The sequence below is a fragment of the Elephantulus edwardii genome, unplaced genomic scaffold (genome assembly GCF_000299155.1).
Source record: "Elephantulus edwardii isolate Elephantulus edwardi_28Jun2011 unplaced genomic scaffold, EleEdw1.0 scaffold00061, whole genome shotgun sequence".
Lineage (NCBI taxonomy): Eukaryota > Metazoa > Chordata > Mammalia > Macroscelidea > Macroscelididae > Elephantulus > Elephantulus edwardii.
The window spans coordinates 10,827,016-10,844,375 of NW_006399811.1; the positions used below are offsets into that span (position 1 = coordinate 10,827,016).

Below are 17,360 nucleotides of genomic sequence, written 5' to 3' on the forward strand. Positions count from 1 at the left end.
CTGGTGGTGACTGGGTTAGATGCAAATTCACCTGGAAGCGGGTTTAACCAGCTCCCCTTTGGAGATGCAGAGCCTCAGGGGAAGGTGTGGTGCTGCATGGTTAGTGCTGGGCGCTCTGAGATGCGCACAAAGTTCTGAGCTCTGTGTCTCTGTGAGGCCTGGGCTTTCAGACACTTTTACTGTGAGCAGAGCTGAACAAAGCAGCAGCTTTAAGATTTGTTATTTGCCAATAATCACATGACCAGGCCCTTTCTCCAACATCTTGGTTCCATTCATGCATTTGACATTGATCAAGCACCTGTACTTGGCAGGCGCTGTGGTAGAATGCATCATGGATTAAATCAGCAACAGTCCTGTGCTAACGACCTTTGGAGACCAGGCAAATATTCCAGCCAAAGGACAAGTGCCTGATGGACAGAGCTCCTACAAAGTGTGCTGGGCTGCCTGTCTGGATCCTGCGTCCTTCCCAGCTAGGCCTCACTGGTGGGCAGGTCTCGGGCAAGGCTGCTTTAGGGCATAGGATAGCACTTCTTTACCCTTGGGAAGAGTCCTCAGATTATGGCCTGTCCTGAGCATCAGTGGCCTCAGGGTCCCTGGTGCTGTGCTTGCGGGTAACCAACTTGGCCCCTCACTTTTAGACCAAGGTGACCAAATGTAAGGGCTGCCCTGCATATTCATCTCAATGTGTCTGCAGCTCTGGCAGGCCTGGGGCTAAATGGCTCAGGAGACGTTGAGGACTCCGTGGAGCCGAGAGATGGTGGCCGTGATGACCCCCTGCACCCCACACAGAGACCCTTTTGCCCTTTCTCTCTGCCTCTCTTGTTTCCACACACCATGAAGAAACACTTTACCTAAGGGGGTCCTCTCCCTTTTTCAGCTGACTGCTGACTTGCCCCTAACCCCTTCCTGCAGTGCTTCTCCTCAGAGATTCCCATGACTTTTCTGGGCAGAACAGAACTTCTCTTCCAGACCTGGAGTCTGCGCAGTAGGTCTGACTCAGGAGGAGGAGCGCTGTGTTCTCCCCTGGCTTAGAGTGAGGCACCTCCTCTCTTGAGCTGTGAGATCCTGAGTCCACCTGCTGCCAGTGGGTTGGTTCCAACTCTCAGCAGCCCTCCACCAGGTTTCAGAACCTGTACGTCTTTATGGGAGGAGTCTGCCTGTCTTCCTCCATCAGGGCAGCTGGTGAGTAAATGGGATAGTCTCTGCATTACAAGCACACACTTGACGCTACAAAGTAGAGGCTATTATAAAAGCAGTAAGAAATTCTAACCAACAAGATTGCATCTTTATTTCTAGAGATTAAACTTTTTGCCCTTAACCAGAGAGCCATTGAAGCCTGCTGGTTAAGCTAACTGAAAAGTTGGAGCTTGAATTGACCCTTCGATTCCTTGAGAGAAAGACAAAATTATCTTCTTCATAAAGATTGTTGCTCTTGTTATGTTCCATGAAGTTCCGTTCAACTCACAGCGACCCTGACCAGATCTGACAGATCTGAACCCTGTCTTATCCTGTGCCGTCCTCACCGGCTCTGATAGAGTCAAACCTGTTGCTGCCATCACTGTGTCAGTCTATCTCGTCAAGGGCCTTTGTCTCTTTTGTTGACCTTCCACCTGTCCAGGCAAAGAATAGCCTCTCCCAGCGACATGCCCAAAGTGTGTGAGATGAGGTTTTGACATCTTTGCCTCCAAGGAGCACTCTGGCTGCCCTTTCTCTAGGACATATCTGTTCGTTCTCTTGGCTGTCCTTGGGATGTTCAGTGTTCTTTTCCAACATTACAGCTCAAAGGCACAGTTCCTCTTCTGTCCTTTGTTCACTGTCCCACTCTCAGATGCATGGGACAGTTTTCTTCTGTGATATGGGGGGGTTGTCATGTGAATTGAAACCTACTGAGTGGTGCCCGACAACAGCATGTCCCCTGGTAGAGAAGGGACATGACATTCACTTCACAAACATTTAATTGTCTGTTATGTACTAGGGACTGTGCTAGCTGATGGGGTTATAGAATAGAAAAGACCTAGTTTCTGCTCCCAAAGTTTCTGCCTTATGTGTTGTACTCTGGCGTCCCTCCCTCTTCCTCTCGCTGTCCTGCCTCAGTTGTTGGGAGCACAGTGCCTATGAGCATGGGTCAGGTCGGCACAGGAGTGATGCACTGCCTGTTGCAGGAGGACGCCAGGACTTTCCTGGTCCAGCAGTCGTTGGCGCCATCAGCCCCTCGGGTACCACCCTTCCCCTCGCACCGGAGAAGCCACATCCCAGCCGGGCTCCAGAAGGAAGTGCCAGGAGGACAGAGCTGAGATCTGGAGGGCGCATGCCTTTGGGGTGAGTTTTGGCCATGGAGCTGGAAAGAGGGACATTGGGTGAGGAAAAGAGTGAAAAAAGTTCCCTGGAGTAGTCCTGTGACTGGCCTCACCTCGCCCCGAATCCCCAGAAGCTTATGTCCAAGCCAGGCACCCAATACTGCTTTCCCATTCATTTTCTGTCTCTTACACTGGATTGTGCGGTCACTGCACATTCACTGGACAGCCTCCGGCTCTGGCATTGCTGGTCACCGGGACACAGGGCATCAGGCAGTCCTGGTCCTGGGGACCCCAAGGTGGGGTTGCCTTCTGACACGGCTCCCAGCTGCCTCTGGACTGTCCGTGGTGAGCAAAGAGCCCAGCATTCACATTTCCATTGTCTCATTCAGCTTTGAGGGTCTGAGTCCGTGTCCTAGGCCCCTTTCAACTTGGCTTCAACACCTTCGCGAGCCTCGTGCTCTGTCTGGACCTTCCCTTCTCCACTTACTCACTGTGGAGACTCGGTGACTACACGGGGCCATTGGCTTCATGTCCACAAAGATCCCGACCTTCCAGAGCCCCAGCTTCCTAAACATCTCCACTAGGGTGCCTGCTTTTTATTGTGGGGTCCAGTCTAGTCCGTGTTTCCTCATGGCTTTCAACCATGTGATAGAACTGTTCCTATAGGGTAGATTAGTCTGGAATGCTCACACCAGGTCTTTATCCTGTGTGGCCCCTGAGTGGGCTTCAGTGGCTTGTCAGGAGCTAAGTGCTTTACCCTCCATGTCTCCTCAATGTGATGTTGTTAGGTGTCAGTGAGCTGGCTCAAACTCCTAGTGACCTTAGTGCAACAGAACGCAACAGCGTCCAGCCCTGCACCACTCCTACCACCCCTGCTGCGTTTGTTGTTGTTCGGGGCGCCAAGTCAAATACAACTCGACCTGAACCCCGTCATCTCCCGAACACTTGCGCCCATTGCTGTAGTTACCGTGTCAGTCTACCTCAGCAGGGGTCTTTCTCTCTTTCACTTTTCCAATCTGTAAAACCTTCCACCTTTCCAATCTGTACCTTGTCCTATCCTGAGCCATCCTCACAGTCTCTGACTCGAGCTCTTTGCTGCATTCACCGTATCAGTCCGCCTGATTGAGGGCCTTCTTCCCTTTCTCTGTCCCTCCACCCTCCCAGACGTGAAGTCCCTCTCCAAGGAATAGCCTCAGCAACATGTGTAAAGAATGTGAGTCGAAACGATCAGCTTTGACTCCAAGCAGCGCTCTGGCTGCACCTTCTCCAAGACATACCAGTTTGTTTCTTTGGTCGAGGAGGTTTAGGTGCCTTAAATTCTATGAGGCCAAGTGGAACTTTTAACTGTTCGAGACAGAAATCACTTCCCTCCCTGTACCCTTCCCAGCAAGCACACTCCCACACACAGTCATGCCTTAGCCCCTGTTCAGCTTCAGGCCCCCATTGGGACTGGCTCCTTCAGTATCGTCTTGGAGAAGCCTTCCTTGGCTACCCACGCTAAAGCAAACCTCCAGTCCCTCTGTGCCCATCACTAGCTGATGTTTATTTCCTGGGTTTGCTAGTACATTGTTTACATCCTTGAGAGCCTGGATCCAACTGGTCTTAGTTATCACTTACTCTGCTGTCATTAAGTCTTTTCTGCTGCCTGATAGACCATGGGTTTTAGAGTAACACAGTTCCATGTGGTTTTCTTGGCTTCTCAGCACCACTGAGTGGATTCAAACCCACAGTCTTTATGTTAATAGCTGAGTGCAGACTACTTGAGCACCTAGGGATCTAGACATAGGAGGCCCTCGGGTAAATAGTGAAAGCATGGACAAATGAATAAATGAGTGAATAAATTCCTTAGTGCACGTAACGTCAGGAGTCTTGTCTGAGCTGTGACTAAAAGCTAAAATCCTAACAATCTCCCCACCCCAGAGCAGCCAGTATGAGGCCCCTTGGCCTTTTATCTGCTGCCTGGTGGCTCTTTCTGTGCAGCCCTGACGGTGCTGTCTGCCTTTGCCCCCTCCCCAAGTGCACGCAGCCCACCTAGTGTTCACCCTTGTGTTTCAGAGCATGCCCGGGACTCAGTCCAGGACCCAGCCCGACCTCAGCTGCCCCTTCTGAAAAGAACAAGAAGAGCAGTGGCATTGCCTCTACGCTGGGCCTGAAAAAGTTCTTCTCGGCCCTGGGCCACAGCACCCGGCCCAAGCTGGGCAAGTCCCGGAGCTACAGTGTGGAGGAGCTGCACCCTGCGCCCGGCCCGGCATCACATACCAGCACCCCCAAACTGAAAAGAGCCCCATCATTGCAATCCCTGCATTTGGTGAGTCCCAACAGCCCAGCCTCAAGGTGTACAAGGTTTCAATCCCTGCACTTGGTGAGTCCTAACAGCCCAGTATGTGAGGCCAGCGGTCAGTCCCTGCATTTGTTGGGTTCTAACAGCCCATCCACGGTGTATGAGGCTGACGGTATAGACTGGTGACAGGTGTGGAGTGTAAACGCTAAGGATGGCTTCCTCGGTCCCTAAGGTGGAGCGGGGAGCTGCTGAGAGCCCATTTCCCCTTGAGGTTGGGCTTCCCTGCTCAGCATTCATTTTCTTTCCTCCATAGTAGGCAGCATATAACTTCATTGTCTCACCCCTTCACACTCTGGTTGAGAAGCTGAACAAAAATCAGTGATAATCCTAGGAAGGGTGGAGAGAGAGGAAGAAAGAGAGGAAGCCTCTCGACAGGATTGACACATTGACTAGAACAGTGACCTTGAGCGTGTCACATGGATGGCACAGGGTAAGGCAGGTTCATAGCTGCCACTCGCAGGGTCGCTGGGTAGCCTTATGAACTCTGTGAGTTAGAGTTGACTTGGTGGCACCTACCAACCACCACCAAGGTGCCCAGCCTCGGCTCCCTTCCCCACCGCTCCTGCTTCCCCTTCCTCCTCCTTTCCCCTCCCCCCTCCTCTCCCAACTCCTGGTCACTGCTCTGTCACTCAGGAATCTTCACTATTATTATCTTGAGGCTTTGCAGAGAGCCTTCCCCACTCTGCTTCCAGAGTGGTTTTCTAATATGTACATCCGATCCTGGTCCCCTTGCTGAGCACCACCTTGGTCCCTTACTGTCCTCTCAAGTCAAGTCCACTGGCGTTGCCTCAGGGCTCTGTGCTCTGTCTGCTTTCACCTCTCATCACCCCTCTTTCAACACCCTTGACTCCACTTACACTTGACCTCTGGTGGAGCTGTGTCCAGGCCTCATGCTATGCCCGCCTCCACCAGCTCCAGTCTGCTCCATCAACACAGCCGGCACTGGCTCCCCGAGAAGCTGTTCCCAGTCCTTGTTCAGGCTGAGTTGAGGCCTCTGTTGTGTGTTCCCAGCTTGCTCAGTGTTTCCCTCCTTCATAAAGCTGTGGAGTGTGAATTCTCTGAGTGAAGACAGCTCGGTCTGTATCTCCCCAGCACTTAGTGTGGTGGCTGGTCCAGTGCACACACTCAGGCCAAGTGAGTAACTGAAGGAGGGAGTGAATGCAGAGCAGGCGGCCAGTGCTCTCCCTCCCCATGCAGGAGTGTGGGCAGAACCTTCACATTCAACCAGGTCCCGACAAACCCTGCTCTATCCAAAGGCTTTTCCAGGCTGTGTTAGTTTCCTAGTGCTGCTATAACAGAAATACTATAAATGGGAGGCTTTGAAAAAACAGAAACGTCTTCTCTCACTGTTTCAAAGACTATTTCTTCTTGCCATCAAGTCAGAACCAGCTCATAGCTGACCCTCTAATGAGTCTTCAGAGGCTATAAGTTGTGCAGGAAGAGATTGCTCATTTTTCTCCCACAGAACAGCTGGTGGATTTGAACCACCTGCCTTTGGATTGGCAGCACAACACCTCCCCCACTAGGCCACCAGGACTATAAGTCTGAAATGAGAGCAGCAGTTCTAGGTGAAGGCTCTCTCCGTGGGAGAGCTCTTTATTCAGCTTCCCAGCAGCCTTCAGAGGCACCTGTCTTCCCTGATTTGTGCTTATATTCAGGTCTATCCTGAGATATTTATAACTCAGAAGTGATGTGTCCTTGTTAACATAACAAAGAAAAGTCTATTCCCAAATGGGTTACCTCTGAAGGTACAGAGGTTAGGATTCCAAGACCTATTTTAGGGGGATGCAATTCAGTCTGCGTACTGAGTTTTGTCCATCCCTCTCTACTCTCCCCCCTTCACTGAGCAGAATGGGGCCGGAGAGGGTGGGTGGGTGGGGGCACTGGAACTTTTCTCTTTCAGGCTGCAGTTGGGAAGAGAACTGGCAGCAGGCAGGTGGTCTTGGGCCCTGTACATAGTGGTGCTGGTGATGGAGGTACTAGGGCACTAAATAAATATTTCTCAAATTAATGATTGAAAGACAAACAAAAACATTGAGATCACAGGTGCAGTGACTCTGCTCTCCATCGTGTATTTAGCCCTGGTGCCTGGATTTCCTGCCATCAGAACCTCTATCTGTGTAAACAGCTCAAGGGCAGTGACAACACCGTGAGCAAGGTGGAGAGATTTATCAGCAGTTTATGCCGAGTGTGCAGAGATGGCATCTAAACTGTCAGAGAAAGGGTGGGGGTGAGTCTAGGGAGGACTGAGCAGTGGGAAGAAATCTTTACAGAAGAAGAAAGCCATCTGTCACCCAGAAGTCTTCATGACTTACCTCAGGGGTGAAGCGCTGCCTGGTAGAGTGTCATGTTGGAAAATTCTTGCTGGGAAGGTGCAGAAAGCTTTGCTAGGACTCTCTGTTCTCCCTTTGCCCTTCTGAGCGGCAGCCTCCTGTTCTCACAGCCCGCTCGCTCTATCCTGACTGCACTGGCTACCTCCTGCACACTTTAGGGGGCGATGCCTTTTCCCTTAGGCCCTTAAACTTGTGTCTGGAAGGCTCTTCCCTTCTCTTCCTCTCACCCTTCTCTAGGAAACTTCTACTTGTTCTTCAGACCTGAATTAAACATAATTTCTCTGAGGAAACCTTCTTGAACAAGGTTCATACAAGGTCAAGTCCCCTTCTTAAGTTCCTGAATAGCATGCCTTAACTCTCCTTCAGAGCAGGACATGGATTTGTAATGAATGTTGTTGCTGGGTGCCATCAAGTCAGTTATGGACCATAATGGGCCTGGGAACAACAGAAGGAGAGGCTGTCTGCCCCTGCACCATCCTCACAGCCATTGCTATGTTTGAACCCATTGCTGTTTGAATCCTCAGTGTCAGTCCATTTCATTGAGGGTCTTCCTTCACCAAGGCATGGTACCCTTCTCCAGAGATTAGTCTCTGCTGATAACACGTCCAAAGTATATGTGAGTCTTTCCATTTGACAATGACATATCTGACAAGGGACTCATCTCTCAAATTTATAGAACCCTCCGCCAACTTTAACAAGAAAATGACAAACAATCCAATTACAAAATGGGTAGTGGACAGGAATGTACACTGCACCAAAGAAGACATTCAGATGGCCACTGGACACATGAAGAAATACTTAAGATCACTAGCTGTTAGACGCAAAGCAACACAACAAACTAGCATCTCACCACAGTAAAAATAGCAATGCTCTTTGGAGGCAAAGACGGTGAAGCGTTGTCCACATACTTTGTGCACTTTGCTGGATGAGGCTATTTCTTGGAGAGGGACATCTTGCTTGAGAAGGTGGAGGAGCGACAAAAGAAAGGAAGACCCTCAACCAGTTGTGTTGATACAGTAACTGCAGCAATGGGCTTGAGTGTCAGAGATGGTGAGGGTGGTACGAGTTTGTTACAGGGTCACTGTGGGTATACCTGACAGCACTAAACAACAACAATAAGATGGCAAACACATAAGCTGGCAAAGGTATAGAGAGACTGGACTCTCATACACTGCTGATGGGAATGTGAAACGGTAAACCACTATGGAAAGCAGTTTGGTGCTTCCTTAGAAAGTTGAGAATAGAAAAACCATTTGATCCAGTGACTAGGTATATATCCCAAAGAACTAAAAGCTGTGAACAAACTGGCGCATGCATACCATGCTTGTTGCTGCAATATTTAGTATAAAGGAGCTCTGGTGGTTCAGTAGTAAAGGGCGAGGCTGCCAGTTCAGATGTATGTGCTTTGATCCATCAGCTCCTCCGTGGAGAAAGCTGAGCATCTCCTCCATTGTAGGGTCAGTTGTGAGTGGGTTCTGACTCAGTGGTACACAACAACAGCATTTATATTATCAAAGAGTCACAAGGAGACAGCTAGAGGACAGTCTGCTCAGTGAATAACTCAGTCACAAAAGGACAGATACTGTGTAAGACTACTAATGTGAAGACAGGAGGGTAATTGGAGAGGGAGGGGAACAGAGGAGAGCAGAAATAGCATGTACAGGCAACATACAAGGTCAAGGGGAAGGGAAGAGCCAACACAAGGGCAGTGTGCGACTGCAATTCACGGCTTGGAACAAGACCCATGTAACTAACTGTTCAGATGAGGGCAGGGAGGGCAGAAGTGACTGCAGAAGGGGAGGGGGAAATACTCGGGTAGCAGAGTTAGAGAATGGGTGGGTGGGATGAGGGAATAGGCAAGGTGCAATGAGCATTTGGTGAGATGTGATCTGGTCTCCTGTCCAGGCCTAACGTTCTGCATGTAGTTATTTATGTTGAATACTTGACGAAGTTAACACCATTGGTTTCATGGGGAAGTCCTTAGGTAGTGCAGTAACCATGACCTGGGCCCTAACCTGTCGTGGTCATGGAGGTTCAGATCTACCCTCATGTATCTCAGAAGAAAGATCTCAGACACGCTTCTGAAAAGTCAGCCACTGAAAATTCTGTGGAGCACAGTTCTCTTCCAACACGCATGGGTTCACCAAGAGTCCGAATCAACTCCACCACAACTGATGTGGTAGGTTCATGGTAAAGTAGAACATGGAAGCAGCCCAAATGCCCAACCACAATGGAATGGATTGAGAAATTATGGTCTGTTCACATGATGGAATACTACACAGCACACTGGAGCAATGATTTTGTAAATTACTACCTAACATGGGAGGGACTAGAGAACATTATGCTGAGTGAACTAAGTCTCATAAAGACAAATACTGTATAAAGCCATTATTGTAGAATGAGTATGAGGATCGGGGCAGGGAGGCTTAATCATAGGGTAGCACAATTTTATGGGTGGAGAGAGGGATGAGTACATGAAACGGGAAAGATCTGGTGTGAAAAACAATGTATAAAAACTTTGTGTAAAAAAAAATGGAAAAAGTAGGTTTCTCACCTGCAATATTGGCTCTTCACCACTAGGTGTCACCGTCTCCCCAACATCGGAAAGCTGCCTCCTTTCAGAACCTCCACTCTCTTCTGAGCTCCAAGGGGAACCGTTCCAGCCTCTACTTGGTAGGGGAGCCTGGGGACCCCAATGCAACTGGCAGGTAAGAGTGGCCACAAGTGATTTGGAGGATCAACTCAGAGCCAGTGAACTGTAGGTTTTAACTCCTCCCTGCTCAGCAGCACCCCCACCCCCACCAGAGAAAGCAAGGCCTTGACATATGAATAATGCGTCATTGAACAGTTTGTGTGGAAATTGTTTCAGGGGATCCTAACTTGCTATGCAAATTTTCATCAAAAGCACAATAAAGTGTTAATTTTTAAAAAGAGAGAAAGCAAGATTTCCTGCCTACAGGAAGGATTCTGATCCCCTAACAAATCAGGAGATGGGAACACAGGTGTGGAGGGACAGCACCCCAGGACTCTGCAGCCTGGCCTCCAGGGCCCTGTCTGGTGCCGCTGCAGCCCTGAGAAGGGGTTCTGGGTGACCAGAGTTGGGCAGGTCTAACTCTACTCTCCCTCTAATGTCCAATGGCATCATGAAACTGTAATGTCCAGGGAGCTTTTGACTGCCGAGGAGTCAATTTTGACTCATAGTGACCCAACAGGACAGAGATAAACTGCCTTGTACGGTTCAGCACTGTAAATCTTTAAGGAAGCCACCCACCTCTTTTTTCTTCCATGGAATGGCAGGTGGATTCAAACTACTGACCTTTCTGTTTTCTGCCCAGTGCTTACTCTACTGCTCCAGTTAAAGACTCTCTAAGAGGGACTGTCTGAGAGAGGCTCTTACCAGGGACCCTGCCCACCTCTAAGGAAACCTTTAGGATAGTTGCTCTGAACTGAGGAACCATAGGTGGGTGGACTGTCAGAAATTGGACATGATAGATTTCATCAGATTCTCAGAGGGGTCTTTGTACCCAGAAGCCTAAAAACCACTGTTCTTTTAAAAAAAAAAAATTGTGATTTTAATCTAAGTTTACAAAGCAAAATGGTTTTTCATGCAACCATTTTTACATTTTGTTTGATGACATTAATTACAATACCCACCATGTGAGCACACTCCTCCTAGTTCTTCCCTGTGATTCTCATTTCCATTAATCCTGCTGTTCTACCTCTTTCTGCCTTCTGGGCGTTATCCTTGGGCAAATGCTGCTCTTTTGACCTTGCGTGGTTGGTCTTTCTAAGGAGTGTGTCCTTGGTATTAAAGATCTTCTCATAGGCCTGCCTGTTATGTGTATGAAAGTTGGGACATAGAAATAGGTTTTGTGCCAGTTTCAAAGGATGACTAAGGGTCCTCTCTGAAGGGTTTTACCAGCCTTCATTGGAACAGTAAACCTGACCTTTTAAAACAAAAACCTTTGCGCTTGAGTGACTTTCTTCATCAATAGCCATGAGGAAAACTGTGGGGATCTGCTTATCTTGGCTCTTTTTGCTGATAGAGGTCAGTAGCCCCAGCCTCCCGTGCTTGACTCTGAAATGGAAAGGTATTGTTTCCTTCCAGGCCAGCCCAGACCCCACCCCGACGTGCCCTCAGCGTGGAAGATGTAAGCGCTCCCAGCCTGGCCCGCACCGTGGGACGTGTGGTGGAGGTGTACCCAGACGGCACCAGCCAGCTGCAGCTACAACGCTCTCCGGAGGGCACTTTTGGTTTCTGTGTGGCCTCTGGGAATGGCCGACCGGACTCAGGTATACCTCACTCCCCTTTCTGGGTTTCAAAGCCCTGGGCCTTAGTGGACCACAGTCCATGCCAGAAGCTTGTGGTCAAAAGCTGTTTCTGGTCCATATTTTATCCCCGGAGCTCTAGATTCAGAGAGCCTCTCAGACACAGGACTAGAATTCTCCCCTTAGCGGCTCTTTCTGAGGAACCAAGGGCCCCTTGAGAGCTGGACGTCCAGGGCCCCATGCCAGTGCAGCCCTGAGAAGATGGCTTAACAGCGTGCACAGAGCTGGCAGGCTGGCACTCACTTGCCCCCCTGATGTCTGATGTTACCTTGAAATCTGAATTTTGAAGGCCTTCTTTGTAGAAGAAAGTCAGAGGGAAAGCGTGTGTGCTTGCCACCTCCCGTGCTCTTTGATGTGGTTGATGTGTTTAAATGGTCCCCTTCCTCCAGCTATTGGCATGTTTGGGCATGAGGGGGGTGTGTGTTCCAGGGCCAGTGCTAAAGGGCTGTGTTCAGTGGGTCCTGCCCACTGGCTGCCTGCTGATCTTATTCTACCACTGACCGAGTTGGTGGGGACCTGGGACTGTCTTTCTTCACGGTGTGCTGTCCTTCCTGGAGCTGTGGTCAGTCCTGAGGGAAACAAGCCTTTCAGGGCAGAGCTGCCCAGAATCCTTCCCAGCACAGGACTCTGAAGGCATTTCCTGTATGAATGTGAAAGGAGGACAGGTCTGCTGGGGAAGGGACAGGAGGAGGCAGAAAGATCACAGACTGAAGGTCACATTCACAGAAACTGCCTCTGGCATTGAGCGTCTGATATACTTGGTCAAAGTTACCGAGCTTGTAGAAAAATCTGTTTCCTGTTGGATTTTCAGAGTACCACGTGCATTCTTTAACCTTTTCTGTCACTCATTGTTTCAGTAAATATTTATCGAGCACCACTCTCTATTCGCATAAAACATGCAGATTTTTAGATATTAAATGTCTTCTATGTCTGTGTGTGTATGTAAAGGATAGCATGCTGGAGCCATGTGAGTATGTGGGGAAAGAACATTGTAGGTGGAGCGGGCAGTAGTGTGAAGCCCTGAGGGGCAGAGATGAGAGTGGCCATCCAAAGACTTGCCAGGAGGTGGGCTTGGACTGGACAGTGGGCTGGGGCAGGGGGAGCTGAACTCGTGACGTACAGACTGGTGGGGAGCCTTGAACTGTGATGCTGAGTGGGGTGGGAATAGAGGGCTGGTGGACTCTGGGTAACGTTTCCAGCAGCCCATTTCATTGGCTGCTGTGTTGGAAATAAACTGTCGGTGGGCAGAGGTGGAATCAGGGAGACCTGCTTTAAAGCTGTGGTGCAGCAGAGAGACAGGTTGGGCTGGGGTGGCGGTGGAGGTGGTGAGAAGTGGTTTGAGTCAGGCTGGGCCTTGACGGCAGCTTTGACTCAGTTTGCTGACAGAGGAGATGTGCGTATCTGGGAGAGAGGACAAGCATTTCCCCATTCCAGGCCTTGGATGGGTGGTGCTGAGAGAAATGCCCATCCTCATGGGAGATTTCACTGGTGGATCATGCTGCAGCCCTCAGCAAGCTCCAGAGGGGCCGCTGCTATGAGCTCCTCCGCCTCTCCTTTATCTTCTGTTCTCCTTTTAAAAAATCAACATTTGCCATCAAGTCGTTCCACCTTACGGCAGCCACACACGTGCCAGGGTAGAACTGTGCTCCATAGAGTTTCCAGTGGTGGTTGTTGTTGGAACTAGATTGCCAGGCCTCTCTGTGCCTCTGGGTGGTGGATTCAAACCTCTAGACTTTCAGTCAGCAGCTGAACATGTCCACTCAACACCACTCAGTGACTTCTCACCCCACTGCTATGGAGTTGGTTCTGACCAAGGACAACCTTGTAAGACAAAATACAAACAAACAAACAAACTGGAAACTCTTGACTTGGGGGTGGACGTGGGTGGTTGTTCAGAATCTTTAAATCACATGGGAGAAGATTCCGTATCTTTACTCTGAGAAGTCGCTGGTGGATATGAACCCCCAGAGCACCTCAGAGGAGCTGTCTTCTTTCTTAGAAGAAAGAGTGGATGTGGTGTGGGGATGTCCACATCTGACCTCTGTTAACTTCACAAAGCAGAACAGTCCCCGTCAGCAACAACCACAACACAAAACCAGTTCCTATGAGGTCAGACATCCCCCCACATGCCTGCACCTACTTCTTTTAACTTGAGCACCAAACCAGGGCTCTGACCAACCCCGAACTCTCCATTGTTGGGTCTGAAATCCATTGCAATGGCCACACAGCTCTTATAGGTCCATACTCATGGTTATGGGATTTATTAGTGAAATTAACTGGTTACTGTTAACTTTGGCAACAGGACAGCTTCTCAAGCATGCCAGGCTCTTCGACCGTCAGGACCACAGTTTAGGTCAGTGTTACAAAGCTGTCTTATTTCTGCCACTGACGGCGTTTCCTCCACCAGGTCCTCCAGCAAGCCCCTAGCTCTGAATCTGGGGGGCAGCAGTCAGCTCTGTCTTGTGTCAGTCTCTGGCTCTCTGCTGAGGCTTCTCTTCCAGTCTGACTGGCACAGGCCTCTGGCCCTGAAGGACACTCACCGCACTCACTGTATTCTCTTTCTTGTTGGTTGTGAGATTCCCAACTTCTGTTGCTACACCTGCTGGGATGGGAAAACCGACTAATGTCATCATGAGTCGTTTGTACACACCCTGTATCAGGTTCCCACACCGCCATGTGGTGAAAGTCAGAGCTGATGGCTGGGGAATACATTTGGTACAGTCACCCCATCGCACCACACACAGCCTCCGAGTGCAGTGCAACCTTATAGACTGTTGTTGTTCTGTGTCATCAAGTCAGCTCCAACTCCTAGCTGCTCGTCCATCGGGTTTGCAGAGTTAGTAAATTGCACCAGAGGAGATCACTTATCTTTATCCTGTGTACTTTCGGGATTGTAAACTGTGTGCCCTTGGGATTGCAGTATCACTTCTTACCCCTCGGCCCCCAGAACTCCATTCCCAGTAGACTTGTTGTTGTTGTGGACCGTGAAGTCAGAATCGACACTTGGCTGACGCTCCAGGGGCAGTTAATCACATGGAGGGAGATTTGAACTGCATGCCTTCAGTCTTGGAGCGCAGCTTCTTACCACTAGGCCACCGGAACTCGCCCCCCTCCTCGTAGACTAGGCCACCAGAATTCATTCCCTCTGTAAGACAGATGAGGTGAAAACAGGCCTTTCTGAGAAGTAGTGAGGGCTGTGGAGACCTGCTGAGTAGGGAGTTTCCCTGCCAGCTCAAAGGTGGGTGGTTTGAATCCACCAGCTGCTCTGTGGGAGGAAGTTGCACAGTCTCCTCCCAGGCAGTTTATAGCTTCTGAAAGCCCACTAGGGGATCAGCTGTGAGTCTGTTCTGACTCACTGGCAATGAGCTTGAGAGGCAATGTAAAATTCCTAGGGTTAGACAGTGGCTGTGGTCTGTATGCCACCACCTCTCCTGGTCAGCTGTGTGCCCCAGCACACAGGTTACTTACCCTCTCTTTTTTTTAAATTTTTTTATTTTTTATTATTTTGTGTGCGTGTACCGTCAAATCAGATCTGACTGGTACAGGAGGATATTGCGCCTCCTTCTCCGGCAGAGCATCTGGTGGATTCGAACCGTGTTCCTCTGGGATTGCAGTGCAGCTTCTTGCCACTAGGCCACCAGAGCTCCCCTTACTTACCCTCTCTGAGCCTCAGCTCTCTATAGTCTAAAATGAGGGTGGTGAAATCTCATTGGAAGAGCCAGAAGAGCATTCAGAGAAGTACTTATGAAATGGCCTAGCACCTTTCTCTCCTCAGACAGAGTGTGAATATTTGGGGAGCTATACCCTAGATGGGGACCAATTGGTGCTCATGAGATCATACACATAGGGTATTGCACCATGTGTTCCCAGTCCGCTAAAGTCCATTTGGGGCCTTCAAAGGCCCTCACCCATCACATCTCATGGAGCCCTGAGGGGCAAGGGCGCCCCTGACCAGCGCTGCCCCTGGGATGATGAGTTCTTCCCTGCCCTGTCCTCCACTACTCCTGCTGTTGGCTGTTGGATGTCATTCATGTCTCCCCACCAGCCTGGCAGGTGCTGCTGTCTTCTTGCCACAGTGGGCTGTCCCCCAGCAACTCGCGGTTTCTCTTCCTGGGCCTCGGAGGGACTGTGAGCTGGGGCTGGGTTTGCTCCTTACTACGGTGTCAAGCTGCCTCGTCATAAGTTTCTGGCTGCCATTTCTGATCCTGCACAAGCCTGTTAGATCAGAGGGTTTTGCTTTCTGCCTTGATTGGATACAGCAAAGAGATTACATATCTATGAAACAAAGGCCATTTCATCAGCCAATAAATGCCTATACTGGCAGTCTCTGTCATACTTTGCCATATGTGCACTTTGTTATGTTAACCTAATTTGCAAAATCTGCCCCAGAGTCTCCCCTAGATGGCGGGGGTGCCATCAGCATCTGCTGTAGCTCTGGCTGGGTCCTTTGGGGTCTCAGCCTTGCTCCCTGTGCACACTCCCTCCTGTATGTTAGACATTTTTCCAAGCTCAAGCTGGTCCCTCTTCACCTGCCCTGTCTGTCCTCAGCCTCTATCACTTAAACAAAGTAGGGAAGCTGTTAAAATACCCACGTAGAAGAGATAAAGAGGGCAAGGCTGGGAGGAGCTTTGTGCAGCCAACAGGCCAACAGATCACGTTTCAGGTGGGAGACAGACCTCGCAGCAGGAGGAAGATAAAGATTGCATAAAGACTGGATTTGTAAACCAGAGCTCAAATCCTCATGCCTGAGCAAAGGTGGTTATCAGTGCACCTTCCAAGGTGCCATGCAAAGACACAAAGACACACACACACACACACGACTCATCACATCCCACGTGCATCAGAGTATGACTGAACCAAATAGAGTTTTCAGTGGCTGGTTTTTGAAAAGTAGCTTGCCTGGCGTTTCTTCTGAGGGGCATCTTGGTGGACTTAACCCTACTATCTTTCCCTTTGCAGCTCAGTAACCATTTATACCACTCAGGGTCTGCACAGGGGCCAGGATCGGGGCTTAACCAATCTCATGTGGGGTGAGTGGAGGCCACATGGAGAAGGTGGGTCGGAGAGATGATGTCTCACTGGATGGATACATTGAGATGTTCTAGTTTGAAGCCAAAGATTGAGGAACCAGGTGCCGTTCACCTTTCTTCTAAGGAACCTGATTAGGAAGAGGAAGTAGAGGCTCGTGTGGGCTCTTGTTGACCATGGCTAACCCAGGGCCAGGCCTGGCCTGAGAGCATGTTTAAAGCTGCACTGAGCTACCTCTATGCCTATTGCCATCAGCAGTACAAAGCTCGTTCCCAGCAGTCCCCCCTAAACCGCTATGCCCCAGGTACCTGTGATCTCACAGCTACTGCTGAGGGCGGGCACTTCAGCTTCCTGTCAGGCAATGTGTTGTTGCCGCACTCTCAGGTGAAAGCAGTTCAAGGGGAGCGAGAGGTTCCCAGCGCTGACGTAAAGAGAGCCTCACTCAGTGGCCTGTGCTGCCTGTGTGATCATGAGAGGCCGGCTTCTACCAACCTCGAGGCCCCCGGGGCCCGTCCCACTGAGGGGTCCCTGAGACCCGGACCCCAGACATGACAGAGAAGCTGGGAGTGATTATACCCTCAACATAAGAGAGGTGGGAGTGAGGGTGTGTGTGAAGAAGAAACCGTTCTGGAGGGTTTCATAGCTTGGAAAATAGAGAGGCACTTGAGTTTGTCATGCATGAACTCAGTTGATTGCAAGGTAGCCATGGCAAGGAAGGCATGGAAGTCAAATGAGACAGCACCATCCAGAACTGGAGCTGCAGAATGGACTATTACAACGACAAGGTTAGCTTGACGGTTAGCTGCCTCGGGAGGCAGCTCGGGCTCAGTTGAGACCTCCTAGCTGCGGTCTGAGGCAGGTTCTGGGGGTTTGCCTCTGCCTTCTCCTGGTAAGTGAGCAGAAGTAGTGTTTACAAATGGATTTATCACCTTGGGTCCACACGACAAGGGCTGTGCTGAGGCCAAAGCTAGTCTGCTCTATCTTTTCTAGAGGTTAGAGATGAGCCAAATGATACATTTAAAAAAAAAAAAA

General features: G+C 50.0%; 1 protein-coding gene across 1 annotated transcript in view; it reads left to right on the forward strand.

Moving 5' to 3' along the window:
- The window catches only part of KIAA1614 (KIAA1614 ortholog), a 43,358-nt gene extending 26,478 nt beyond the window's left edge, over positions 1-16,880 (forward strand). Inside the window, exons 6-10 of the mRNA XM_006887776.1 lie at positions 2,163-2,319; positions 4,353-4,605; positions 9,552-9,679; positions 11,080-11,287; positions 16,518-16,880. Coding sequence (XP_006887838.1) covers positions 2,163-2,319; positions 4,353-4,605; positions 9,552-9,679; positions 11,080-11,287; positions 16,518-16,880 — 1,109 coding nt within the window. The remainder of the gene's footprint in view (positions 1-2,162; positions 2,320-4,352; positions 4,606-9,551; positions 9,680-11,079; positions 11,288-16,517) is intronic.
- Positions 16,881-17,360: the final 480 nt, after the last annotated feature.